This window comes from Strigops habroptila, chromosome 3, assembly GCF_004027225.2.
Source record: "Strigops habroptila isolate Jane chromosome 3, bStrHab1.2.pri, whole genome shotgun sequence".
NCBI lineage: Eukaryota > Metazoa > Chordata > Aves > Psittaciformes > Psittacidae > Strigops > Strigops habroptila.
In genome coordinates this window covers 23,388,533-23,416,196 of record NC_044279.2, presented here as the reverse complement: position 1 = coordinate 23,416,196, position 27,664 = coordinate 23,388,533, and the positions used below count along the sequence as shown (strand labels likewise).

The 27,664-nt window shown below is 39.7% G+C and overlaps 2 protein-coding genes across 5 annotated transcripts; one reads left to right on the top strand and one right to left on the bottom strand.

Moving 5' to 3' along the window:
- Positions 1-3,031: 3,031 nt before the first annotated feature.
- On the bottom strand, positions 3,032-6,435 carry NDUFA5 (NADH:ubiquinone oxidoreductase subunit A5). Its single transcript, XM_030478288.1, has 5 exons — positions 6,180-6,435; positions 5,678-5,722; positions 4,932-5,048; positions 4,036-4,101; positions 3,032-3,445 (listed from the first exon to the last, which is right to left on the bottom strand). The coding sequence occupies exons 1-5, from the start codon at positions 6,198-6,200 to the stop codon at positions 3,344-3,346; spliced, it is 351 nt and encodes a 116-aa protein (XP_030334148.1). The 5' UTR covers positions 6,201-6,435; the 3' UTR covers positions 3,032-3,343.
- Positions 6,355-21,639, top strand: ASB15 (ankyrin repeat and SOCS box containing 15). 4 transcript variants are annotated; one of them, XM_030478284.1, is made up of 10 exons: positions 6,355-6,429; positions 13,463-13,591; positions 14,672-14,724; positions 14,821-14,952; positions 15,364-15,522; positions 17,506-17,751; positions 18,418-18,589; positions 18,970-19,540; positions 20,119-20,272; positions 20,591-21,639. In XM_030478284.1, exons 2-10 carry the CDS (start codon positions 13,476-13,478, stop codon positions 20,761-20,763), a joined length of 1,776 nt encoding a protein of 591 aa, XP_030334144.1. In that variant the 5' UTR covers positions 6,355-6,429; positions 13,463-13,475; the 3' UTR covers positions 20,764-21,639. The 4 variants fall into 4 exon arrangements, with proteins under 4 accessions (XP_030334144.1, XP_030334145.1, XP_030334146.1 ...); XM_030478285.1 differs by lacking the exon at positions 6,355-6,429 and adding an exon at positions 6,662-8,002; XM_030478286.1 differs by lacking the exons at positions 6,355-6,429; positions 14,672-14,724 and having other exon boundaries at positions 13,512-13,591.
- Positions 21,640-27,664: the final 6,025 nt, after the last annotated feature.

Genomic DNA, 27,664 nt, shown 5'->3' with positions numbered 1-27,664 from the left:
AAAAACTATTTCAGCAGGCCCTGAAATTTGGTAAAATACAGTTACCTGCATTTGGTAACTGTGTGCCATGATCACTGTTGCCATGTTTTGCAGACTCAGGCATTTGAACATGGACCTGCTTTGCATCAAAAGGGACAGAAATTTCCTGTTACTACTGTTAATGATCTTTTTTCTAAAACCTGGATTGAACTTGAACTGAGGATAGAACAGGACCAGCAGTCACTACTGCATAGTCGACTTGGTCAAACATTCGACCTCATTTTCAGTTTGCAAGATGATTTTTCAGGGGTTTTTTTATGAAATGGCATATAAACTGTAAATAAAACCAAGCATCTTTCACTCATCTTCCGTTGAACGCAGGCAGAAATTATGTCGAAGACTAAAATGGTGTCCTGTTTAGCCCTAGGAACAGGGGAAGCACCACAGAGTGCAGGTACGAATAACAAAACCCTCAGTACTGCTGCTGCCTGGCAATCCAAAAGCTGTTTTCCTGGTTTAACAGGCTCTGTCTCCCTTTGGTCCCATCCCTGCAGACAGTGGGATGTTCACTTACATAACGACTCCCATCAGATGATCTCAAAGCATTTTAAAGATCTAAAGTTTGTTAACTCTAAAGTTTGCAGTGATTTACCTTACCAGACTACAGCAGAGAAAGATAAAAATCTTTTGCATCATCATGTATTTTCAACATAGTTAAAGGAGGAAAATCAAGCAAAATCGTTAGTCTCCAAATTAGACCTTGCTAGCAAAATCGTTAGTCTCCAAATTAGACCTTGCTAGCACATTTATCTTAAATTATTTGCAACACAGTACTCCTAATATAGATTCTCTCTTGCCCATAAAATATGCATACTGTTATGTTGCTACAGTATGCTGTGGATTGAAATAACAGATACATAGTTACAGAGTTAATAGCAAGGTAAAAATTACTGTTTCTCTTCTTAGCAAAGACGTATTTTTAAATCAGCTAGGAACAAGCATGACGTGAACTACCCAACACTGCACAAAAGGCACGTACCACTTCATTTCAAAACTGCAATCCTCCCTTTCTTCTCAATAACTATTTAAACAATGCTACAACATAATTAATTTAGTAATCTTGTGTAGCACAGGTAATTAATTTATGCTAATATAATGAAACCATATTTAACCAATGATGATAATAATGAAAATAAATCATAATGCAAAAAATACTAAAAAGCGCAAAGCTGGAAAATCATTATTAATGATCCCTGGACTTGGCTTCAGTAGAACCTTTTAAGAATTAAGTTAATTGATTCCAAAATTAAAGCATTTGTGAAGGCTAATCCAGTGTTTTGGATAGAAAGATTTAGAGAATGATCTTATTTTGAGTCACGTGAAACAAACACTCATACACCAGAAAAATCACTGAGAATATAAATTAGGAAATACAGCTCTGAAAAAAAAGAAATTCCCTCAAGGTAGTGAACATCTTATGTTAGGGCCTGTACGAAGGACATATTTGTGCATTTCTGGAAGGGAGAAGGTGCGAGTACACTTTTGATCAGTGAAACTCAGTTTTAAAAGACCAGATTTTTAAAAGACAAATTTCAACAGCAGTGGGCCAAGAAAAATATTTCCTTTCCCCTGCAACAAACTCATGAGCTTACTGGAGAGCTACTGGAAGTCACGCGACAAATACAGCTTTAGAAGTGGAGAAAGTAACCGCACAAGAAGAGAGTTCAGCTAATGTCTCAGTTATGAAGGAGCTATGAAGGAGTTCCAACAGTTGTGACCATCCCTGGCAACTTATTTTTTCCCCCTCGAGTACCGCATGCCAGCATCATTCATACTAGACTTTGGGGTATTTTATTTTTTATTTTGCTTCCTCCCACATCAGCTCAGTACTTATACCTACACCCATTCATCTTCATTTCTCACCTGACATCGTTTGCCCTCATTCCGAGCTTGTAATCCTTTAATAGTTCTCATGTGAAAACTGTGCATGTTAACTTTAGCAAACTCCTCTTCTGGAATGCCATCTAGTGGTTTTATCTCAGAAGAGACCAGCTTCTACCCCTTTCAAGACTGAAAAACCCTTCAAAACGAACCAGTGAAGCAAAATACCTTCCACTTTTTCAATTTTCAAAAACTGAAACTTTCTGTAATTATAGTAATAATAGTTGAAATAAACAATGATAAAGAATGCAGTGAAAATAGTTGCTAGAGTCAATACCCTAGGTATACTTCCTGGTTTTTTCCTTCCACTGTCCTACTCCCCTAATACCTTGATTATATGAAATACTATATAAAGATGTAATTAATCATTAATAATAATGATGTCACAGGCAAACTTACAGGCCTAATGACTATGAAAACCAGCTATGACAAAGTATATTACATAATGTTATGTAGTGCAGTGCCATTATCGTAAACGTTTAACCAACTGCAGATTTTTGTCATACAGCTGTATTCTTCTCTTTAAACTTCTAAGAACTTTATTAACACTACTGAGAAAAAAAAGTGAGTAAAGGCAAACTCACACAGTCCCTTTGATCTAATTTGGATATTTTAATTGGAGCTTATAAGCTGAAATCTGTAAACAAAAGTTTTCAGAAGAGGCAGGCACTGTTTCCATTTAAATGTTTGAAAGAACCTAGCCAGATGTATCAAGAAAGATTCATTATTTTTCTTCCTTTACTAAGTAATATTCAAGGTCTGAATCAATAGTATACATCTATAAAGTATACATGCTTATATACCAAGCTTTTGTAAGACCCTAATAGTAAAGTCTCTGCCCTGTGTATGATGTCAAGCATGGTAACCTAACCAACAAACCTGTTCTTGCCCTCACCTTAAGGGGCAGCCTTCCTTCTCCCCTTGCCCATCTACTCTTGGGTCTTCCCAGTGCCTCCCCTGAGACAGAATTATCACTGATGCGGGCAGATACCAGTCACCAGATCCTGATCTCAGAATTTCTTTGGTCACAGATAGTGGCAGCAACTGGCGAAAATACAAAACCCAAGATTGGAAAGAAGGGCAGGATCACACTTTTCTACAACTTGGATTCTGATTTCAAATGGCCTGTAATATCTGTATTTGTTAACATACAAAAGCAGATTATAAAAATAACACCGCACAAATACCCCGTTAATAATAAATTACTAAAGGAAATAAACCAAAGGTTGTATAACAGCTGGAAAGAATTTTCCAAAAACTGTTTTTCCAAAGAATTGGAAGCAGTCTTTAGATTGCTAAATATAAAGGGACACTGGGATGAAACATGTTTTTATGAAGTTATATTTAAGGACAGCTGTCAGAAATAATAGATTAATAATTAACTTTTTTTTTTTACTCTCAAGAGCTTACACCATTTTGAAAATTAGATTGGCCATCTCCACTGGTCAGAAGGAGGTTCTTCAACTAGAGGCTCCCATGGTTTCCACTGCATCATTTTTCTTGCCAGGGAAAGCTCACTTTCAGCCTGTTAATAAACACCATACACAAATTCTTAAATTCTGTACAACTGACAAAGTATTAAATTACCTCTACTTCAGTTCATTATCTAGGTGATGTCACTACTTATCACAGTTACAGACTACCACAAATTTACTCTATAAATACCAAAAGGAACTGTGTGCTTTGGGGGTTTTGGGTTTTGTTTCTAAAACCCATATTGAATCACCCCCAAATACCAGTCAGTCACTCTGTTCACCAAGGCATTCCCAATGACAACTTCATGATACTTTCCAATTTATCTGGATTATCCCCCCAATATTATTCAATCGTCTCCTGCCCTTTCCGCTGATTTAAGACTCCATAAGAACCAGTGCAGGTACACACAGTATGCATGTAAGCATAATGCAGTAAACGTGCTAACTGTGTCAGGTTTCAGCATGGTCATCCCAATCACATGACAATTCATTTTCAGATTTTTTTTTTTTTTTCCTGTTTGACTCTTTTGCTGCAAATGAAGATATGGAAAACTGCTGATTTTCTGACCGAAGCTCAGCCAAAGGAACACTGAAAACCACAGCTCCCTTTTGCATCTAACCTTCAATTTTCCCACTTTACCTGTAAAATGACTTCTTCTATATGACCACTATTCAGTTTGTCCTGTAGCTTTTGCACGTCAGTCTCCTGTGTATTCAAACATACATAAATAAATATTTAGATTCACCAAGAAATAGAAAGCCCAGATAAACTATGAAAACAATAGTTTAACCAGATCACATTCCAGTCTTCCTCAAAACTACCACCAAATTAGCTAGCTTCTGCCATTTTACATTACCAAAGAAATCTCAACACACTTTTCTTATTGGAAAACAAACATTAAACTCTCAGTGATAAATACAAAAAAACGAGTACTATCTAATGACATCCAAAGAACAATTAGCAGCTCGGGGCTTCAGTATGTATCTTGAAATAAAATTTTGATCTTAGCTTTTTATAAAATGATATGCAGCCTTCCAATTATCATTTTAAATACACAATTCCAGTATTGCATAGTTTAACGTACCAAAAAGCAGTTTAAAACGTCAAAGGCAAGGACCGCACTTTGAGCAACCTGGTCTAGCGAGAGGTGTGCCTGCCTGTAGCAGGGGGTTGGAGCTAGATGAAATTTAAGGTCCCTTCCAACCCAAACCATTCTGTGATTGTGCTAAGACCCTACATTGTTAAGAGCACGTGCATTTTTTGTGCATGTGGAAATTACCACTCTTCTATGTATCTTAAAAAATTATGTTTTCTTCTAATTTTCACAGAAAACATCAGAAAGTAACAATTCTTTTTAATATACCATCAAAATGTTCCAGTCAATAACAAAAATAAACCTCAAGTCTTCAATTACTTCTGAACTGATACCTGAAAGGTACATATACTCCTAAAAACAGCCAGTCATTTCGAAAATCATTCTTCTCATCCTAAAAATGTTTTCACGTGTAGCATTTATGAAGCAGCACCGTACTTACTGTTTGCACCAAATTAAATCGCTCATTTACAATCTGCTCAGTGTATTTCCTGTATGCTGCATCTTTGGGAATGTTCTGCAGGACACCAAGGATTTTTGTGTACAGTATTCGCAGGCGCTGAAGTGATCACAAGACATGGTTAAAATACACAACTACAATTACTTAACTTCTTGTCCCACTTAACCTACTAACTACCTAACTATACACAAATATAGAGGGTTATAAAATTCAATCCAGAAAGGTAGGATTAACAAAATAATTAAGTCTGAACCCCAGAACTGCGTCTTGGTTAAGACTGGGATTTATCAGGACTGGAAAGTGAGCACTGTCAGAGTCCTAGAAGAAAAAATACATTTGATGCAAAATGAAAACAGTAAGAGCTGTGTTTCTAATACTAACCATATTTTTAAAAAATCTGGTAAATTCACATCTAAACCATCAGTTTCTAAAAAATTACCTGGGAAAGATTACCTCGGAGATTAGAGAAATCAAATACTAGTTCATAACACTATGTACACAAAGGAGGTTTTTGAAAATTAGCACATGCAACAAAAAGCAAATGTACAAAATAACTCCTAATGGTATCAGTTAACTTCTGAAAATTTATTTCCTTATTACTTTGGACCTCATTAATAAGTTGTCACTGCTTTATGCTACACAGTGTACCTACTACCACAAATATGTACCTAAAAGCCTTGATCTCGCTGACAATTTCCATTAAATACACCACAAGACACATGACATACCTCATGAGGGTTTTCAGCTACGGCCAGTCCTACAAGTCCAGTGGTCTGCACACAGAGCACAAACACATTTAGTATACTTAAGCATCCATTCCCGTCCTACCCGATGATTCTGTTTTGGCTCAACACACGCGTGACGGGGACCACCCCATGACATGAGTTTCCGCCTCCCACCACACACACACACGGCACCCCATAAGGTTTGCGGTGCTTTGACCGGGCGGGAGAACGAGCAGAGGGACCTGCTCACAGGACAAGGCGGCTGCCGGCAGCCTCCCCGGCGCGGCGAGCTTCGGCTTGCCCGCCTCCTTCCCCGGACCGCCCCTCCGGTAACGGTCGCTGCTGCCCTACGAACACCCGGCGCCTGGCCCGCGTCCCCCGCGGAACTGGGCCCTACGCTCCCCTCAGCCCTGTCCCCGCAAGGCGCGCCGCTCGCTCTCGCCCGCCGCTGCCCAGGGAGAGACCCCCGGCGCAGAGCAGGCTGCCCGCCGGCCCGGCGCCTCACCTTCCTCAGCGCCCCCGCCATGGCCGCGCTGCGCGAAACGCCCCAGCCCGCCCTCCGCCGCCGGACAGCGGGCAGCCGCGCGCATGTGCGCACGGAGCGCCGGGCGCCTACAGCCGCCAGTTAGAGGACGCGGCGAAGGACGCCGCGCTGCGCGTGCGCCGCGGCTGCGTCGGCTCCGGTCCCGGTGAGCGGCGAGCGAAGCGGAGCGGAGCCTCAGGAACGCGCATGCGCCCTGTGACGCCGCGGTGACGTAAGCGCCGGGCGGCGGTGTGGCGCGCATGCGCATGGTGGCGGGAGACAGAGGGGCTGTTCGGCTGCGGGCCTTCCGCCCGGCGCTGCCTCGTCCGCTGAAGAGGGCCTGCCCGTGTGGTGGTGCAGTGGCCGCCTGGGGGGCAGGTGGCTGGGCCGGTGGCTGGGCCTTCGCTGGGCCTTCGCTGTGGAGCGGCGGGGAGGGGAGGCGGGGTCGCCCTGTGTGAGAGGCTGGGTTGCCCGTCCTTGCCCGGAGCGGCCTGGCTGGGGGTGGGGAGAGTCCAGGCCTGCTTTCGGGGCCTGTTCCTGATACCAACATTAGGCCGGGGCCGTGCGCGGCCTTTGTTTATGGAGCGGTGTCCGAGCCGGAGGCAGGCCGGGGTTTGCAGGCCAGTGCTGCTTGATGGGCAGGGTGTGCTGTAGCAGTGCACTGCGGTTCGTACTTTGGTGCTCTGAGGAGAATCACAGATCTGATTATCCCCGTTAAATGTAAACACGTTTTCTAATAGTGCTGCACGTAAAAATTCTGAAGACAGCTTCTGGTCAGTTTGCAGAAGTTAGAATTTTCTAAATGACAAATACTCCGTTGAAAAGTTGAAATGGGTTGAAAGACCCATTCCTAGAAGTGCATTGCACAGAACTCATATGTGTGGCATGCTGTGTTTAGATGTTTAGCACATTTCTAATAAAGATGCAGTATACATTTTGTTGATGTGTTTGTATGGCTGGTGACAGCAGTGGAAATCGACTGACTCTTGCCAAGTGATAGCTAACTAACTGCCATAAGGAGTTCTCAGTGCTAACAGGTTCATAGCTTTGGATTTGTTTTATTTTCCAAAATGTTTGGCAGCACCCAACTTGATTTCAAAGCTCCCGTTTCATGAGTCAAACAACTATGTCAAGCCTTAAAGTGTCAGAAATATGTTTGGCTGCTGCTCGGAGCAGTTTTGTGTGATGTGTACTTGGAAATAAAGATACTTATGTCCCCTCACGGTGGGATTTTGGTGTAGTACATGTGATTTGAATATGTTTCATAAAAAGTATGATCGATAACTGATGCAGTGTGCAACAGTAGGCATTTTTATGCCTGGGAATGGGATCTAATTAGAAATAATGTAGAAGCTTATAAACAATTAGAATGTTACACATCTTTTGCAAAATTACTGTACTAAAGGGTTGTGTGCATGTGTTCATCAGCCAGGTCTTCCTGAGGTTGGTAATTTTCCAGAAGTGTTCTGGAATTTGTTTAATAAGCAGAAGCATGCATATACCTTCTGTGAACTTTAGCTGTGAAATTTGTTTGACATAAAAACTGTTGAAAGTAGCTAATTAGCTACAGAATCAAAAATAAGGATCGCTGTAATAGAATATGGCAAATAGGTGATTGCTCAGTTAATGTGACCAGTTAATAAAGCAAAAAAAGTATAAAATACTTCAGGAAGAAAGAAAACTGAGTTAAGGGACGTGAGATAGGAGAAAAAAAAAATTGGTAGATATAAACATGATGTTCATTTGAAGATCTGCCTGTTCTTCTATTAAGCTGTATCATTATGGCCTAGCTGCTCCTTTAAAGGGTGAGTTTTGCATGGTGAGTAATGTTTGATAATAACTGTGTTGTAAGTTTATATAGTAAACTTACAATTTGGACAAATGTTTCTTTAGAATTCCTTTGGCCTGCTCTTGAGCTCCTCTTTTCCATCACTGGTAAGCAAACCCGTGAAAACAAGTTCCATAATACCATGGATTTTTCCCTGAAAGCCAGTCTTTTAATAAGACATGTACTGCCACCATTCCATAACTAAAGCAAAATTATTAATACAGCTTATATCAGAATTACGGGTTTGGGCTTCTCCACTTCCAAGCATTCTTTAAGATTGTGTAAGAGAGACCTGGAGTTTCTTTCCAAGGCACTGAGAATCCCTCTTTCCTATCGAAATGACATTCTTTAAACATTTCTGCCTTTCTTTATTGGATTATTTCTGCATTATTCCCTTCTCTGTGATGGTCCAACTAGATGATCTATTTCCTGATTATACTAACCAACCACAGCACAAATTGTTCTGTGCCTGGTGATCTCAGTTAGCATCATTCAAACAATAGTTCTAACTGTCTGTTTAGACAACCCAGGCATGTAGGTGTCCTTACTGCATCGTAGTACAGAGAGTAACAAATACTAAGCTGTGTTGATGAGATAGTTCATGAAATCAATCTAGAAGTGATACAGTAGAAAGTTCCCCAAACAGTTGCCCTGCCAAAAGTTGCAGTATTATTTATCATCATTGAATGTTTTTATTGATCTCGTGTCCAAAGATGAGATGCATGTAATGCCTTGGTTAAGCTTACAGTTTTATGGGTCTATAAATGCAGGTGAATCATGGGGCACAGAAGAGTTAACAGCATACAATTTCATTTCCTCAGAACAATTAAAGATGTAAGTTTGTTGTTTCAGTTTGTTACGTTTCCTTATTGTCAGTTCATTTTGGTAAAGATAATGAATAATTGCTTAAAACCAAAACAAGGTGGAGGTGTTGCATCAGTGGTGAGTATCCAGTTTCTTCCCCATCCGGTGCCTGTGACTGAACTTGCTGGGTACTGCTGCTGTTGATGTTACTTTTGGGTTATTCTGCTTTTGCATCACTGCTGTTTGTGGGGCTTATGCCTCTTGGTTCTTTGTCCAGTTTCAAGTTCTTAAATCTAGTAAAATAAGCACTGTAATTGTCTGTCACTGAATCTTTGCATCGTCTCAGCCTCAGAGAGAGATCAGTGTTTGGTGATTTAATATGGTGGGATCTAGAAGTAGTGAAAGGCTCAGTCTTCAGAGATTTGTTTTCATTTATGTGAATACGTTACCAGATTTTTTTAATGTAGCCCTTGAGACTAAGTTGGCAAATAATTTATTTTCTTAATGAGAGTTGTTGAACCAGTGAGGGCACAGATAATCTTATTATACCATCCTGACCTCGTGTTACATTTGACGAGATTGTAGAGAAGTCATGTGTAATACTTTCCTGTGGGTCAAGTCTGCTTATGTTACAGTTGTACAAGGTCAGACCTTAATTTATCTAGCAACTGCGTATTTAATTTTAGAAGTATCACAGGACACATCAGCTTGCAGGGCACCATTCCTGGCTGTTCAAAGTGCAGGCCCCAGAGTAACAGTGGCAAGATAATGGGTTGCAAAGGTGAGAATATATGGTATACTCGCCAATTAGACTAACAGAGAAAGAGCTTTAAACTGTAGTATTTAATAGACTGAGTCCAAATTTAGATTGCTATTAATTATTTTATTGCTATGAATAACCTCTTTGCATGCCTAAGGGCCTTCTATTTATAGAGAGCAAAGCTAGGATTGTCTAGTTTATTTTAAGGATAAGAAATTAGAATAACATTAACACTCGCATAACTAACTTTATACCTATGTGTTTAGAAGTGATGACTGCTTTCCAAGGAAAGACGCAACTTCCATGATTAGCAAGTAGGTCAGATTTATTTCAGTGAAAAAACAGTAACTTAGGAGAGCAAACCTTTTTTTTTTCTTTTTTTAAGGAAACCAGAAAGAAATAATACCTAGTTTTTCAGGCATAAATGGAAAAAATGTCAGAGTACTCAGTGTTGTTTAAAGAAAATATTCTTGGTAATACAAAAAGCAAAACTTGTTTAGAGTAAGCATTTGCAGTTGTTTTTAGTGATCTAATGCCTGGTTCTGGAAATTGCAAAACTTCCATATGTGAATGGAAGAAGATTTTGCTGCTGAGATTTTTAGCCTTTTCATTGCCAAATCACGTAGCAGAGCTGGGATGTCTCTGCTGCTGCTCAGTGTATCAGCCACGCTGTTATATTCCACTGTGATCCTAGTGGAACATCCACTCCTCAGTTGGACCTTGTCACCTCAACACAATATAATACCAGCAGTGATACCATAAATCAGGCTCTCGAAGCATGTATAGACCCCTAGCAATGTGTTCAGGACTTGTGCTGTGGTGAGCTCTTTGCCTTACACTTAGTGTACCGTGTCACAGTCACTTGCTACCTTACTAACTTTCTTGGTTTGTAATATATTTTTCATGGGATAAGATAATTTGAAAAAGGTGCACACAATTCTGAAACACTGCTCATTTGAGACCCTTCTGGTTAAGTCTGTGTTCAAGCAGAGCTTAATATTGCCTGTGGCATAATTCGTCTGGGGAATATAGCACTGCAGGAGATGACTGACCAAATAAGTATGGAAGTTACATGGCCAGAGGAAAAAAGTTTTCATGATGAGCTATAAGCTGAGTTCTTCCTCTAATCTTTTGGGGAGAAAGGGGAGGTAGAAGGGCAATACATTTTTTCCAGAAATAAAAGGGTTTTCTTACTAAACAACTGTCCTGCAAGATGTTCTGTGCTCTTAACTCTCCTTGGAATCAGTGACATTGGAGGGTATTGATCACCTCAGTCAGGTGATTTTCACCTCACAGGACTAAACCAGATGTGAACATTTTCATAAAGATACTGTAATATATAAACTAGCCTTTTTTTCAGACATTTTTCCATGTGAAGGTCTAAGTCTTCAGGAGTCTTTTTGGTTCAGGCTCTAGGGCAGAGATAATATGATGGGCTGTAAAATCATAATTTTCAGTCTCAATTCTCCTAAGGACAGTAGGGTTTGTGGAGCACAAAGCTCCATCCATGTGGATCTGATAGGGTGACCATGATTCGTTAAAAATATGTTTCAAAAGTTTCAGCAATGGCATAAAGTCTTCAAATGGAGGGTTTTCAAACCGTGAGGTGTAAAGAAAGGGGAGGTAGCTTCTCTTTGCCTTTAAGCTGTTGTGAAGGAAGCAAGAGATAATGAAAGTTACGCATTTTTCCTTAATGAATTATCTTATGTAAATTAACTGTTTAGACTCATTAGGAGCACTGTCCAGCTCCTAATGGGATACATACTTTCCTTTTAGCTGATGACAAGAGGTTGTAGGTGTTTATTGAGATACACCTCTAAAACTGCTAGTCCAAGAGGGATTTTATCTTTGCTGTCTAAAAGGTTTGTCAGAATGATGGAAGCTTTAAGGTGCCATAAAATTAGAAAAATGTTTATGCAAATGTGAAGATAAACGCACAACAGAACTTGACTCAGAATTCTGCCTGTCAGCAAAGTTCATTGCCAACAAGAGATGAGGAAGAGAGGCTCAGTTTCATGGCCTTATTGATGATAAGAATTTTACATTCTGGTTAGTAAGAAACTTGTGGCAGCATTCCGAAAAAAAGATGGCCAGCTGCGTTGTTTTGTGTAGCTTCTTCAAGTTGCTATGGTTTGTATTACACCTTGGAAGTTTGGCATGGGATACCTTCCTTTCTGCATAAAGCAAATTATATTAAAACTAAACAGATGCTGTTTTTGTGTGAGAAGTTCTACCTAAACTTCAGTATGCCAGAAGATAACTTTGAGAACTTTCCAGCATTAATATGATGTGGAGCAGATTTAACATTAGGTAATATGTGAAAGATTCTGGTACATGTGTCTGCATTGTGCTGACAAGTTCATCAGTCAAACTTATGTGTGAAATCTTCTTTTGCACTGTTATGGTGAGGCCTTGGTTAGAGATACAAAATGAGGGAACAGAGGACCCTTCAGAAAAGCATTGTCTTTTATGAACAACATAAAGGTCTATTCTTCTAAGCCTCAAAATAAAATGTGTCCATTAATATTTATTATTATTTGTAGAAGGTTTTTGGCAGACAGAAGTGTCAGTCAAGACCAAAATTGTATATTTTTTCCTTCAAAGAAAATGGGATTGAATTGGGAGATTTTTTCCACTTTCCTTCAGATAGTCCATCCTTGCAGTTAAAAACATGGGCCATGAAAGAGGTGGGAAAATGCATTACATGGGAATCTCAATCCAAGAGACCTTTAGATTCTGAGTCAGTCTGACTCTAAGCCCTTACTAATTTAATACTGGTTTGCAAGCTTTATTGTAATACTCTAAGTAGTAAAGTATTTGTGGATGGGATTATAATATTTGCTATGGTACTTTGATTGATTTACTGTTTGTGGGAACAATGCAGAAATTAGTCTAAAAAGAAATCTGGTTAGCACTTTACCTTGAAGATCATTTTCAGAAAATGGCCTCCAAATAATTTCTACAATGTTCCTTCTCTAATTGGAAGATGACTCTTATTCTACCAGAAACATGTAGCACACGCTTAGTGTAATTGTTTAGTATGTGTGCAACACTTTGATGATGATAAGTGTTCTGTGGGATAGGTACAGTGCATGTAAACTGTGGGAAGAGTAGTTTAAAACTTGAAAAAAAAATAATTCAGCATCTGGTGTCCTCTGCCTCATTAAAGGACAAATGTGTTAATCCACTAAGATTGAATACAACAGAAAAATCGGCAAAACGCAAAGTCCAATAGTAAAAACCTAGGTAGCTACAGCCAGGCGTATATGAAGTTAATAATTCTCAAACAATTTGAGTGCTTTTCTTTTTTGTGTCTATAATTTTCAAATGTATATGTGTTTTTGTTTATGTTCATGAATTTGTGAATACCTGTGTTTGATAGGAATCATTTATGAGGTGATAACTGTGTTTACTGTTCATTATTCATGCTCGTGTAAACAACATATATTCACTGACTTGATGACCACAGCTTTCAAAGAGGAAAGGTTTCTTTTTATGGTTCACAAATTTTCCAGTATTTGTCTGTAGATGATAAATGCAGTGTGTGAACAATAAAGAGAGCTTTTCCTAAATGGTATGTCTAGTGCTAAATGTTTCCAGGGTTCACCATATTTAAACAGGAATTTTAACATTTTAAAATAGAATCCTAGAATGGTTTGGGTTGGAAGGAACCTTAAAGATCATCTAGTTCTACCCCGTGCTGCCATGGGCAGAGACATTTCCCACTAGTGCAGGGAATAAACTCACAAAAACATTATTAAATTAAAAGACATTTATGGGAACACCTGATTTTATTACAAAAAGTACCTTAAGCAAGATATGAACCTTAGCAGTATATTTTTGTGTGTATTTCAAACTAGCTTATCATTATAGCTCACCATAGAAAATGATGGATGAAAGAGAAGATTTGGTTGAAGATCTGCTCACTGAGTATGCCATACAGCTTAGCATCCAAGAATCAAATGGGACCAAACCACCAGTGTCTTCCAGCTATAATGACAGGTACTGTCCATTCAATATGTGTTAGAGATTATGCCATATTTTAAGAGTGTTTTGAGACATAAGTGTTGAGTCCAAAGCAGAACAACAATAAAAAACCCACATGGGTGTTCTAGTGAGGGTTCATATGTGACTTTAATGTTATGGTTAAGAGTGGTTCCTGTGATTAGGAAGTATAGGGCTCAGCTGAGCTACATGGCATGATGAGAACTTTGGGAAGTGGTACTCACTTGGCTAAACTAATACTTCGCTTTTCAGGCCATTTACCTTCTTATGAAAAGTGTGTCAAACAAAGCTACTTTGTCTTAATAGTTCTTCAGCAATAATCCCATAAATACATTTTGTAGATTGTTCTGTCTAAAACAGAAAGTTGTAGACCTGTAAGTCATGAGGGACTGTTAACCTTTCCTAATTTCCTGTGGGCTTTCATGAAGGTCTGGGTCCTCATTGGGCTCCTGTATTAGGACTGGAATCGCCCTTTTCACTGAAGGCTGTTAGCAGAGCCACTGGGTTATTTGGCTGATTTTTCTTTTTTCTTAAATCTGATCTGGTTTTTAATATGCTTTTACCACCAAAATATCTCAAAGAACAAGCAGGCACCAGTAATTATATCCCATCCCAGGGAGGTTTAAATGATATTGTTAAAAATCTTACAACTCTTTTCCAGGGAAAATGGTACCATTTTTCTACTGGCATTATCACACTCTCCTTCATTAGTGAATATTGACATTCTGACACTGTCACGTTCTCATCCACTGTCTTAAGGTTTCTGAATCTGACGGGATCATTTCTGTAGTACGGGGCAAATACAGCTTTTTAGTCTATGTCAGAATTCTTCAGCAAATTAGGAATTTTATCAGGTCAGCCCTCAGCAGGAATTGCGCCTAACTTGAGCAGTTTAGGTACTCTGAAGGACCACAGAACAAGTTTAACTTGGAAGGCCACAAGACTAATCAAGTTTGTAGTTGATGTATTCAAAGAAAAGTTGGCTCAGAGGAGAACCTAATGGAAAATACTGAATAAATATTAGAATGCACCTACTTTTTCTTTATATTTTCTATTTTCTGCTCTTTTTTTGGATAGTTTTGTACCACCTAGTGAGGAAAATAGGAAAATTGTTACATCCATAAAGCAAGGTAAAAACCCTAAACCAAAATAGTCCCTTTGCAAAAATGAGCTTTCTGTATATTGTTTTCCCAATTGCATCTCATTTATCTGTTGGATTTTTGAAGGTGAAGTATTTGGGCTCCAAGAACTAGTGAAACAGAAATATGCTTTGGATGAAGCTGATGAAAGAGGGTGGTTTCCACTGCATGAGGCTGCAGTTCAGCCAATTCAGCAAATACTTGAAACCATTTTAGATGGTGAGTAAGGTAAAAATATCCCACAATATAAGGGAAGCACCAAAGAATCGTAGAGCAGTAAACAGCTATCCACAACAACAGGTTAGAACTTCTCACTAAAAAGAAGTATGATCAAATCCTCCATGGAGCATCTTGCTTATGTTGTTTAAATACTTAGGCAAATTTTCTTTTTGGGAAAGCTGCATTAATTTACATCAGCAAAGAACTTGGACTGTTTTTAATGTTTTGTTCAGAAACCTACAGAACAAAAATTACCATTCAGTATTCAGTATGTTTGGCAGTGCTAGTTAGGCTAAGTTAAACATATTTATGAGTAATTTTCATAAAGACTTAGCATTTAAGGATTTCTAGTATGTGTTAACAGCCTTGTGTTTTAATTTTGTCTTGTCTTTTCTCACTTTCTTACTCTAGCATCTTATAAAGCAATGTGGGAATACAAAACATGTGATGGAGAAACACCATTAACTTTGGCAGCAAAAGCTGGCTTTGTGGAAAATGTGCGAACATTACTGGAAAAGGGTGTTTGGCCCAATACCACAAATGACAAAGGAGAAACGCCACTTCTTATCGGTAATTGCCTCTTCTCCCTGGGTTTAACCAAAGCGAATGGCAGCGCTTCCCATCTGCTAAGTACTCACCCAAGTACTCCTGTAGGCTTGTGTGTTTAGATGCTGGTCATTGTTTTAGATGAAACTAGATGCCCAGCACTTGGTGAAATGTACCCAGCATTCAGTTCAGCACTCATTATGCTTTAGGTAATCATTGAGCTCATCTTAAAGACACTCCTGTGCTGTAAGTGATTGCTGAGCTGCTCCTAAGAAAACAGGACCTATTTTTTGGTAAAGGAACCTTATCTCTACCTTCAGGTGCTATAAAATCTTTACCAACCTTTGGTCCTATTTGACCTTCTTAAGATTCAAGTACAGTATAAGAATAAGATGATGCTTTAACCTGAATGTACTTTTGTGGAGGTCTGAAGGTTATTGGAGATTTTTAGTTTTATCAGATGATTTCTTCTGGAGTAGGCAGGTATTTTCAATTTCTGAATCTCCCATGTCACTTCTCTCCCCTCTTGCACTGAAAATAACTTTCAACTGCATTTGTAAGTAATACCCCAGTTGAAAGAAAGATGATTCCTTTCGAAGATTTTATGCTATTGGTAGACTCCTATGAGCTTTACTATGCATGACTGATTTAGCTATATTAGCTTCTAATTTCTTCTGAAGAGAATCTGTGAAATTAATACAATATAAGAAAATACAATTTATAATACAATTATCAGTATTAAAATATTCAGTTCTCCAAATTTTTCTTAACTTGCAATTACCATATTAACATTTTAAGGCTCGGAGGCATTTCAAGACGCTCCTCTGCAATGTCTTGTTTTGCATTAAGTTCTTTTTAGTAACTGTAAGACTATGAAACTTCAAAGCTATTTGTAGCCTTTGCTTTCAGTGAATGCTGCAAGGAGTTAACTAGAGCTTATGAAAAGGGGTTTTACCCCTTATAATGACTACTTATTTTCCTAAATGTTTCTCTATACAAACTTCTGAAAATGAGGTTTGTCAGCTAGGTGTTGCTTATGTGATGTTTCTTATGGTTTTGTGTCACTTAGCACTGAAAATGTGGATATAGATATTGCTGTGCATCATACATTTCAATCTTAGTCTAGAGGATCAGGTGCTTGACTTTTAATAGATTATGCTCATTATTTAGTTACTCCTTTTAATTTTAAAGCTCTGGACCAAAGGGCTCGTTAGTACAAAGGTAACTGCTGAAGAAGTTTCTGTCTAGGGGGATGATTTCTGCATCCAGGTACATTTGGTAATACTCTACTTCAAAGCAATTGTGGATAATTACAAAGAGTGTTGCCTCTTAAAAACCTTCTTAACTATATAATGTGACCTTCACAGAAGTTAAGCTTCTTAAGCCTGTGATGCTGATCTCCCTCAGCTGCCCCACCAGTCAGTGGAGAGATCTCCTATTCAGAAGTAGAATGAGATTCTTACTCAGGATCACTATTTTATATGTAAATAATTTGCAGGTGTAGTTACCCTTGAAAACCATGGAACCTAAAAGGCCTCTAAGTATGACAGATATTAACTGTACTTTGGCTGACAACAGCCACTGTGTACATTAGGATTAGAGTTACCAAGGGACAAAGCCACACCTGGAATGTTTTGGGGACACTTGAATGTTTACGCCAACTTTAGAAGTAAGGACCGTATTCAAATATGTTATTTTTATTGTTGCTTTACTTTGATACACCTGCTTCTGCTTTCTCAGAATCAAAGTGGCGCTGCTTTTGCCCTCCGTGCTCCAAATTGACATATTTTCCAGCTTGTGTTGGTTTACCTTGATTTCCTGAGCAGCTGACATTACCACTTACTTACCGGTAAATTGGATTCCCAGATTTCTAGGACTGGGAATCTTTTTAATTTCCTCATATCAGTACAGAAGGAAAAGCCTTTCTAAACTTACTAGATGTCTTCAACTTTTAAGACAATATATCTGAAAATGTATTATTTTCTTCTTTTTTAAAATATCTTCAAGCTGTAAGAGGAGGCTGTTTTGAAATGGTGTCCACTTTGATTAAGCACAACTGTAGTATCCACCAGCCGTGCGTAAAACATTGGTCAGCAATGCATGAAGCTGCAAAACAGGGACGCAAAGACATTGTTGCTCTTCTTCTGAAGAATGGTGGAAATGTGAACCTTAAGGATGGATATGGAGTAACGCCGTTAGGTGTAGCTGCTGAATATGGTCACTGTGATGTGCTGGAGCATCTTATTCATAAAGGTATGTATTTTATTTGTAAAGGTATGTGGTCAGGGGAATACACATGCATGCACGGGCATACATCTTACCTGGTTGCTGAGGTGTTTTAGTGTAATCATGGAAAAGGAAAGAGAGAGTAGTGATGAATGAGAAGTTTGGTTTCTTGGAAGAAAATGAAGCTTATGTGAGTGTTCCTGCTAGACTGGAGTGATGCTTACATGTTTCCATAATACATAGAAGAGGAGTGGCAGAGTTGATACCAATCCATTTCAGCCAAGGGGGGCCTTACTGCTAGACATGCCCTTCTTGCCCTTCTTTACCTCTCTTTACTCCTGTCCCTCCCTTCTTTCCTTTCCTCTCTCCCTCCTTCCTTCCCTCCCCTGTACAGAATTATATTGGTGTTAATTAATGAAATTAAGTATTTTTGAAATATGTCAGAATTTTGAAAATCCTCAGTTGTAACACTTATGTTCAAAGCAGACTCCACTCAGGTGAGCATTTGAACTTGTCTCTGTACAACTCTTGTTTTGCCTTTGAGTTCTAAATTTGCCACAAGGAGTATTTCTTGTTTTGGTAGCATTTTAATTTAAATACATCTGAAAACTAAGAGGAAAGTACTCTGGGTTTATTTATATGATGATCTGCAAATCACTTTGAATATAATTATAAACACTTTATCCTCTCAAGGTGGTGATGTCCAGGCCTTTGCAGATGATGGTGCATCGATACTTTTTGAAGCAGCCGGAGGAGGTAACCCAGACTGTATAGCCCTTCTTTTGGAATATGGAGGAAGTGGCAATGTGCCTAATAAGGCAGGACTGCTTCCCATACACAAAGCAGCTTATGAGGGGCATTACCTGTGAGTATGAGCTTGGACTTTACATTTTCTTTAAGATTAGATGTGACACAAGGTCACACTGAAGAAGACTGGTAAACTTGCAAATGTATGGATTGTTTATATTTTAGAAATGCCTATGGTAGCATTGGTTTGAATTAACTTTCAAGCAGTTTTTTAGCATAAACAAAGGAAAACGTGAAACGTACTCCTTAGAACTTAGTGAAAACCACTGAAACAACTTAAACACAAAGTCCTGTTTGACAGTGCTCAAAACTGGTGTTTCTGTGTTTGCATATTCTTGTTTAAAGAGTCTAGCTGGTAATTTAGCATATAGCTGAATCAGGGTCATTTTCTTCATGCAGGGAACTGATGCCTAACTAGTTCTATTCACTGTTTTTTAGGGCCCTGAAGTATCTCATTCCGGTCACATCCCAAACTGCAATCCAGAAAAGTGGAATAAGCCCTGTTCACTCAGCAGCAGATGGCCAGAACTCGCAGTGTTTAGAGCTCCTCATTGAACATGGTTTTGATGTCAATACTCTCTTGGCCGAACACATTTCAGATAGTTACGATGACAAAAGGAAAACTGCACTTTATTTTGCTGTTTCTAACAATGACATTCTTTGCACTGAAATATTGCTCAAAGCAGGGGCAAATCCAAACAAGGATCCTTTAAACTGTCTTCTTGTGGCAGTGAGAGCTGGCAACCATGAAACCGTAAGGCTGCTCCTATCGTACGGAGCAAATGTCAACTGCTACTTTATGTTGGTTAATGATACACATTTCCCCAGCGCCATTCAGTATGCTTTGAATGATGAGGTGATGCTGAGGCTGTTGCTCAATCATGGATATAACGTGGAGATGTGTTTTGACTGTATGCATCAAGATATCTTTGGAAATTCTTTTGTGTGGTCAACTCCAGAGGAAGAGATTCTCCCCGGGTGGACTTCTTCTGTAATAAAGGATAATCCAGTAAATACATAACTTTCTTCCTTCTCTTCACTTTGCTCTTCCCATTAGCCATCTTTAAACATTCCAGATTACTGTGCAGAATTAAGATTAACATACTGGCAAAATCCTTTTTTAAAACACCCTTAAAATAAAACAACCATTTGCATTTTCTACTCTGAGGTAGAGAAAATTACATACATAGGTTGGTTTTAGATTGGGGTTCTTATATTAGAGCTTTAGGAAGGATGTTTTAAGAAATCTTGAGAAGGTTCTGGAATTTCTGTTCCTATGCTAACAAGTGGAGTGGATGTATTTCCAAAGAGATATCACTGCTGGAACAAAACAGTGCTGCAAATTATAGCAATGTTATAGTAATTATTTGCCTTCAGGCCTGTCCAGATGAATTAAGGCATCGCAAAGGTTTAAGGATGGAAGAAAATTACTTTTAAAGTAACGTACCGAGGCATAAATTCATGGCTGTTAAAGGTCATTGCTAATACTTTGTTTAAATTAGCTTGTGTAATTGCTTGAAAATGTGTTATTTTGGCATTCTTTTGCACAGATTTTGAACTTATGACTTGATGTGTTTTTCCTTTCAGTTCTGTGACTTTATTGCTGTTCCTTGGTTGAAACATTTAGCGGGAAAAGTGGTTCGTGTTTTTATAGATTACATGGATTATGTTCCTCTATGCACAAAAATTAAGTTTGTCTTAGAAACACAGAAAGAGTGGACAGAGATACGTCAAATATTGGGTAAATATATAACTTCCAGTTAATAATGTTTTATGATGGGAGACTTTAGTTGCTGAAGTCAGGTCACATTCATCCAAAGTGTTTTAGCAGTCCAAATATGTACTAGCTAAGAACCAGGTTGTGCCTGTCATCCAGTCCTTGAAGCAGATTGCCACTGCTCATAAATTAGTTACTCAGGCTGGAATATGGCAAACATGCATCTGGTGGGAATTAATCTACTGATTTTATTAGAGCACGTTTTGAGATTGCTAACTGGCTTAAAATCCCTGTTAATGGCATTGATATTCCCACCATTTCTTTCTCTCTATCACTTTTTAGATAATCCTCGCCCACTGAAACATCTGTGTCGCCTGAAAATACGTAAACTCTTGGGGTTAAAGAGACTCCAGCAACTGTCATCCATGAAGAAGTTTCCACTTCCACCAGTTCTCAAGAACTATATCCTGTATAAAGAATATGATCTGTATGGAAAAGGGATACATTTAGAATAGTTTTTAAAATAACTGCATACAGTCTGTAATTTGACTCATTTCCTCACTTTTTTTTTTTTACTAGCTAAAGAGCTGTTTGTGTTTCATATTCATTCACAACATTCTCATACTTGTTGTGAATAGTTCTTTTATGGGAACAAATTTTTCTTCAGAACTAGTACATTAAAGCTCGTGTTTTAACACAACATTGTACTACCCAAATATAAACTAAAATCAGAATAAGGATGCTCTAATAATTATGTTGAACAGTACCCTCTAAATGGGAATTCAGATGAATAAAGGATAAAAGAAGAATTTTCATGATGGACTTCCCAATGAAGATGATAAATACAATTGCTGCTCTCAGCTTACGGCATTAGTTTATTTATAAAAGAAGATAAATGTCTAATTTAGCTTGGCAAAGAAAATTAAACCACTAAATACATGTTTCTGTCATGTAATTGGCCCAAAATGTAGCACATTTTGTACTTTGAAGATCATGGTCCTATTATAAAATTCTCCAAATGCTTAAACGATTCTTTTTAGGTGTTTTTGCAAAGTATTTTCTCCCAAGTACAACTGCTGTGTGTGCCAGTACTGCATGTTCAAGGCCTGGCAAGATTTGAGGAACTTTAAGTAGGCTGTTTTAAAAAAAGAATAGGTTTTGATAGACAAACCAGGAAATCGGGCAGCATATTCCCTCGATTGAGAAATGTTGCAATGTCATAACTTTAATAATGGTTCCTACAGAGTTTTGACAGATCACTTCTCCACCAGACTAAACAACACCCTCAGTCACGCTGTGATGCACTTGCCAGTATGCTTCTGTGCCTCTAAAGACAAGCACACCTGATTAAATATTATTTAAATTACTCTATTAAAAGTGGATTACATTTACTCTCTTTTCTGTTCTATCATCCCTTCTATTTTGGGGGAAAAAAAACCAAAACAAAACAGCCTTCCTAACCAAATATTTCAGTTGATGGATGTCAGGATTACATAGGGCATAGTTAGAGTTTAGCTAAACATGTTATTTAAGAGATACACTGGTTATCACACACAGACACACATTTGCACCAACCAACATCAGCTCAAGCATCCTTCTGCTGTGCTCCCTGCACTGTCTTTGCCTGTTCTTCAGAACTCCTTATTTACTGGATGTTATTGTCACATATAACTTAGTAACAGCTCAGATGATAGAGATGTAAATTCCACTTCCAAAGGCAGCTATATCAGTCCTTTGTGAGTTTGTCCTTCCTCACAACAGATTTACAGGAGCAAATGGAAGGAGCGAATATTACTGGTCTGGGACATGTAGAAGGTCGAACACAAGGCTTAATTGCTGCTTCTGCTCTCACTGGGGCTACTGTTCATCTGGGTTTCCAAGACATGTTCTCTGTTTTTTTTGCCAGAAGTTTTCTCCAGGATGAAAAAGAACTTAGTCACTTGTGACAAATGTGTAGGTGTTTGGCATCCGGGCAAGGGCCCTGAGAGACACCCAGGGTGAAGAGTGCCTCTAGGCATGGCCTGAGCACAGAGTGCCCAGTGAACCCAGCACGGCTGTCTGCTGTCAAGGCTCCACTGGCCAACACATCCTGGACATACCAGGCTAAATGCATGTATGGTGTATAACCTATCAACTGATACTTCTGTGTGGGAATTCCAAGACAGAAATATGGGCTTAATAAGTCTCTAATAGAGGTAATTTTGGTGAATACAGTGACCACAACACAAGAATCCGAGTAGTCACATATCTGATACAGTATACTGCAACCAGCAAAGGAAACATGATCAAATAGGGCTTTTGACAGGAGATTTTAAACCCTTTCTGCGGCTAGAGCCAAATTCCATTAGTAATTTTAGTTCATGGGCCAAGGTTTATATTTAAGACTTTATACATGCCTCAGGCAATAGTTGCCTGTGGCATTAAAGCATCCAGCTCTAGGACAGAGCACTGCCCCAACTGTTTAAAATATAATGAACTAGTTCTTAGAATATCATTAGGTAAGCTAAAAATATATTATATTGTTGTTTTATCTTTTAAGCAATACATCTGGGCCCTTTCTGTTGTTTGATAGCTTGTTACAGAGGTGGCCTAATCCTATTTCAAAGCTTTTCTGTCCTTCAGCATTGAAGTAGTTTATTTATTGAAGACTTGCCCCCCGCCCCCTGAATGCTAAAGGAATTGCAGCATTATGAGAAAGCATCTCTAATGCTTTCAAGGCATCTGTGAACTGGATGGAGGCAGAAGGGGCAAGACTTTGTTTCAAATGGAATATAAGGTGATATAGACACAGAAAGGGAGCTTTGTTCCCCATGTCAACTTATGGGGTACAAAGGAGTTGAACACAAGTCTTTAACTCCCATATTTTGCAGCCAGACCATCGAATACTACTCTTGTGGAGTTGAGTATGTCGTGGTGGCAGCAGGACATGTAACTGGTCCAGGATTGGTGGCTGCGTGAAAAGAGGCAAAGGCAGTAACCTTTTTCTTGGTCGGAAAAACTACTTACCCCCCCCCCCCGTTTGGACTGTGATTGAACCCTTGCAATGCTGGGATTTAATTTTCTCTGCTATTTGGGTGTGACTCATGGGTGTTCCACAGCAACCTAATTCCATGGCATGCCCGCCCCATGGGCAACATTGGCTAGCAGTAACTGAATGCCCTGGCATTGGTTCAGGCCTGCTCTGGGGTAGGGACTGCTACTGGTTTGGGGACAATGTTTGATAGCAGAGGTATCATTTGGTCTCTGTTTCTCATAAAATCTGACACAAGCAGCTGCACCAAACTGATGAGCTCTCCAAGAAGCCAGAAATTCAACAGTGGTTACATCAGCCTTTGCAGCACCAGCGAGATGGACTTTGTAGCTGTAAGTGTTTTCATAGCTCAGTAAAGGACCAAACCATAGCCAGGAGTTCTGATTATGACCAGCTATTCCCTGTAGGGGCCATATGTGTTGTATGGGCCATCCATAAACTTCCATGCACTGGCTATCCTCTAATCTTGAGAGGTGGCACAACAGATACTTGTTCTGGGTATCAAGGGGGGGGGGCAGTTTTACTGTTTCATTGCGGCAGTTGGTTTCAGGCTTAGGCTCTTTGTGTCTGAGCTACCCTTTCTCAGACTATTGTTGATAATACAGCAGTCACGCACGGAGAAACACGGTCACAAAGCCACAGGCTCTTTTGTGTCTACCTTGGGGTAGGGCAAAGGGATTTTTCTGAGCCTTACTTGGGGCAGAAAAAAGCTTATAAAAAAATCTAGCTGTTTAGCTATGGTTTGCATGGAGAGAAGGGACAGATTCATGATCACTTATCTCTCTGGAACAAGTTTCATCTCTTTTGCTTTTCCATCACTCTCTTTAATATACATCTAATCAAGAGTCTCTTGCCCTTGCTGCTGTGCCTTCTGTATAACCAGCTTTGCCTCTCTGGTGTACTTTGCTTCAGCTCTGGTCTACCTGCTAAATCAGTCCTTTTAAAGACTTCGCCCTAATTTTACTTCCATGTGAGTGTTAGGACTGATAGACCTGTGCTTAGGAAAGGTATCAAGAAAAGCAATTCCAACCAAAGCGATTTTCAGCCTTAATGGATCTTGTTCTTTTCCCGACCTCCAACTGGAAATCATTTATTTAAGCTGCAGTAATTAAAAATGGCTCCTTGCAACCCAATGTTTTTATCCTTCAGAGGCTCCTTCAGAGGCCTCTTCTGACCTCAGTTCAAAAATACACCATCTGTCTCCAAATGCATGGAACAGTCTTCAAAGAAACCCATCCTGATTCTTTACCAGGAGAAATGCTGGGTAAATCAGACAGAAGTACATGGGTAAGTGCACTGAATTACTGTATAAATATTTAAAGATCTATTTTGCAGTGGGAAGCATTTTCTTTCTGAAATGTTCCCATAAGTGTCACTCACACCAGCAAAAGAAGTACTTAGATCAAGAGAAGTATTCCCTGAGTAACCTGTGTTTCTGGTTCTCTTGACAAGCTGTAAAAATATATTAGTAAATGGTTAGTAGTCATAAGACTGCTATAACAGTGTAGCTCTTGCGCCATGTACAAGGTATTTACATTTAATTTTCAAAATTCACATTTTCAGCAGAATTTTCTACTTTTGATTGGGAAAAAACATTGCCTTTTGTCTGCATATTCGGCATGTGGTAGATCTGGTTCCCAGAAGTCCCATAATCATTAATATGGACTATTTAAAAACCAGACATAAAGACAATAAAGTAGAGGATTTACTTAGTGAGTACTGCTGCTTTTAATTCCCTAACAATTACATCACTTGTTTATATTGCTGGGATCTCCTTTTTAAAGCAAAACTTAACTTAGTAAATACACACAGTCCTCAACAAAACCTCAACAAAACCCAAGGAAATGCCAAATATAGAAGCAAGTACCTGTATTGCTCCCTATGTATAAAGAGAGAGAGCTAAGCTACATGGGAGAACTGTTTGGGACTAAGGCATTAACAAAGGGTTAAATCCATGCACTTTTTACAATCAGTTATAATTTAATAACTGCCTGATCTGGACATGCAAATTCTGGTGTATTTGCAAATACCACCACAAATAAGATAGTCCTTACATTGGCAGATGTTACCTATTTTATCATGCTTTCTGGGGAAAGAATAGGTAGACTGCAGCTGCCTAAACAATGTCCCATTCAAGCTGCACTTCTAAACCCCACATTTTTTGTGCATGCAGCAGTGCCTCTGCTGCTTTCTTTGCAATACAGTGGCCTCTGCTTCCTGTCCAAAGCTGTTGAGCAATATTGCGATGTCATTCCAAACAGCTGCTGTGGTCACCCTATGTCTGTACATCAGTAGCGAGTGAAATGATTTCTATATATAGTTTGTAAATCTGTTGGCAATGTTTGTAAAGCACACTCAGATTCTTCGTGAGGGATAAGAGCAGCTATATGAAAGCAAGAGCATTAAGATCACCACTGCGTACAAAGCAGTTTATCTTTTTGGTGTGGCAGAAACCAACACTGATGAAATGGCCAGTCTGCAGAGATGTGGAGCAGCACTTGCTTTGAGCAAAACACTGGCAGGAATAGTTTGTGCTGTCAAAGATAAGCAGGTTCAACATGCGCTGTTATTGCAGAACATGACATTGTACTGACACAAGATTATTAAAAAGTACTGGCTGTGTAAGAAGGAGAGAAAACTGGGAATGGGAAGACGTTTATTCAGTAAAATTTATTTGTCCCCCTTGCCTTCCTTATTTTAGTATGATTCAGGTAGGCAAAAGGGGCAATAAACCATGAGTATGCTGTACCCTTGGCATGCAGCTGCATGCCTCTCTGTATAATCAAATAGACCTTTAGGATCCACACACGAAGGACACTGGGTGCAATGTGGGCAGTGAGTTTTCCTTCTCTTTGTCAAAGGCTGAGGAATTTGATAGGCCAGAAGGGTTCTTATTTGCACCCATATGAATTTTTCCCCAGTGCTTCCCAGCAGCTAGGTCAACCTCTTGAGTCCCAAGATGCATCCTTATGCTCTTCCCACCAACAGCACTGTAAAAGCCCATTTGCTTTTTCACTCACTATGACTCTTTTGTCTTCTTGATAAGCAAGGCAACCTAAACACCCCTGCCATCAAAATACATTAGATGAGTGGTTGCCCCATGGCTTTTTGGTATACAGTGTTGTATTTAGTCTTCTGGTTGTGTCTTCAGCAGCTGTTGGGAATGCTGTTTTCAAAACTAATATGAGCAATAAGGCAGCCCACATGCACATATTTTTGAGTGAAAGCTGATCGCTGTTTGTGATGAGTCTGAATTGTTAAGCTACAATCTCGACCTGGAGTCTGCCCTCTTGGTACTCTTGGGTGTGCTAGGTTGAGTTAGGATGCTGAGTCTGATTCCCAAGCAAAGACTGCTTTTGGACCAGAATATTCTTTAAACTTACCCCACTTTTTGTTTCCCCAGCATAGATGAAGGGAAAGATCTTTTTCTCCTGTGTGACTCCCTGTTTACGGCATCACCAGGGGCGATGAACTGGACAACAGAATCATCTGGCATGGAGAAAAGCAGCTGAAAAATTGATCCTTTGGATGCCTTCAGTGCATGCTTTATCCCATTTGCTCTGCTGATACCACGGTTAAATGTAGGTGATGACACATCCTTTTCAGGAACAGTATGGTGTGCACAATTTTCACAAGTTATGCTAGTCTCCTCAGGGAAAAGAGCTACAGCTTGTCCCATCAGTCTGCCTCACAGTCCTGTTTAGATGCCAGCTTGTTGACCCTCTGTGTCTCCAGGCCTTTTCTAACTCTGCAATCAACCTGGGCCTGTACAAGCAGCATACAGAAACTGAGACACACACATATCTCATATCTTAATTGCTATAGGCTGTGGAAGGTGAATGCAGGCAGCAAGGAGCATGGGGCAGGATGGGAAACATGTGAGAAAGGAATGAACGGTCAGCAAACAGGCTGAGGAGGGGGTGAGGACAGCAAAAGGCTGTGCAGGGAGGGCAAGCGAGGGGGACCTGCATGGCCAGGGGTGGAGAAGGCAGCACAGCAGCAAAGAGGCAGGAAAGGGGAAGGTGGGAGAGCTCAGGGGCTGGTGCCTCAGGGTCTGCTTGAGGGGACAGCAGGAGGGAAGGAGCTGGTTGAAGAATGAGGGGTGCAAAAGCAGTGAGCATTGCAGGCAAAAGGGCAGCAGGGGAGATGGGGAAAGCCCAGTGTGCTGTGGTGCATTGTTTTTAATGTGCTCTATGGCAAGTGGACCTGTTCCTGCAGCGTGGGACCGCAGCTCAGTATGAGCCAATGCATCTGTCCGACAGGCTGTCCTCAGGAGCTGTGACTGAAATAGCCACTCTCCTGGGGCCAGCCATGTCCCATGCCCGAGGACAAGGTTGCGCAGCCCTCTCTTTGCTTGCCTGCAATTTTCCCTGCACTCACCCAGG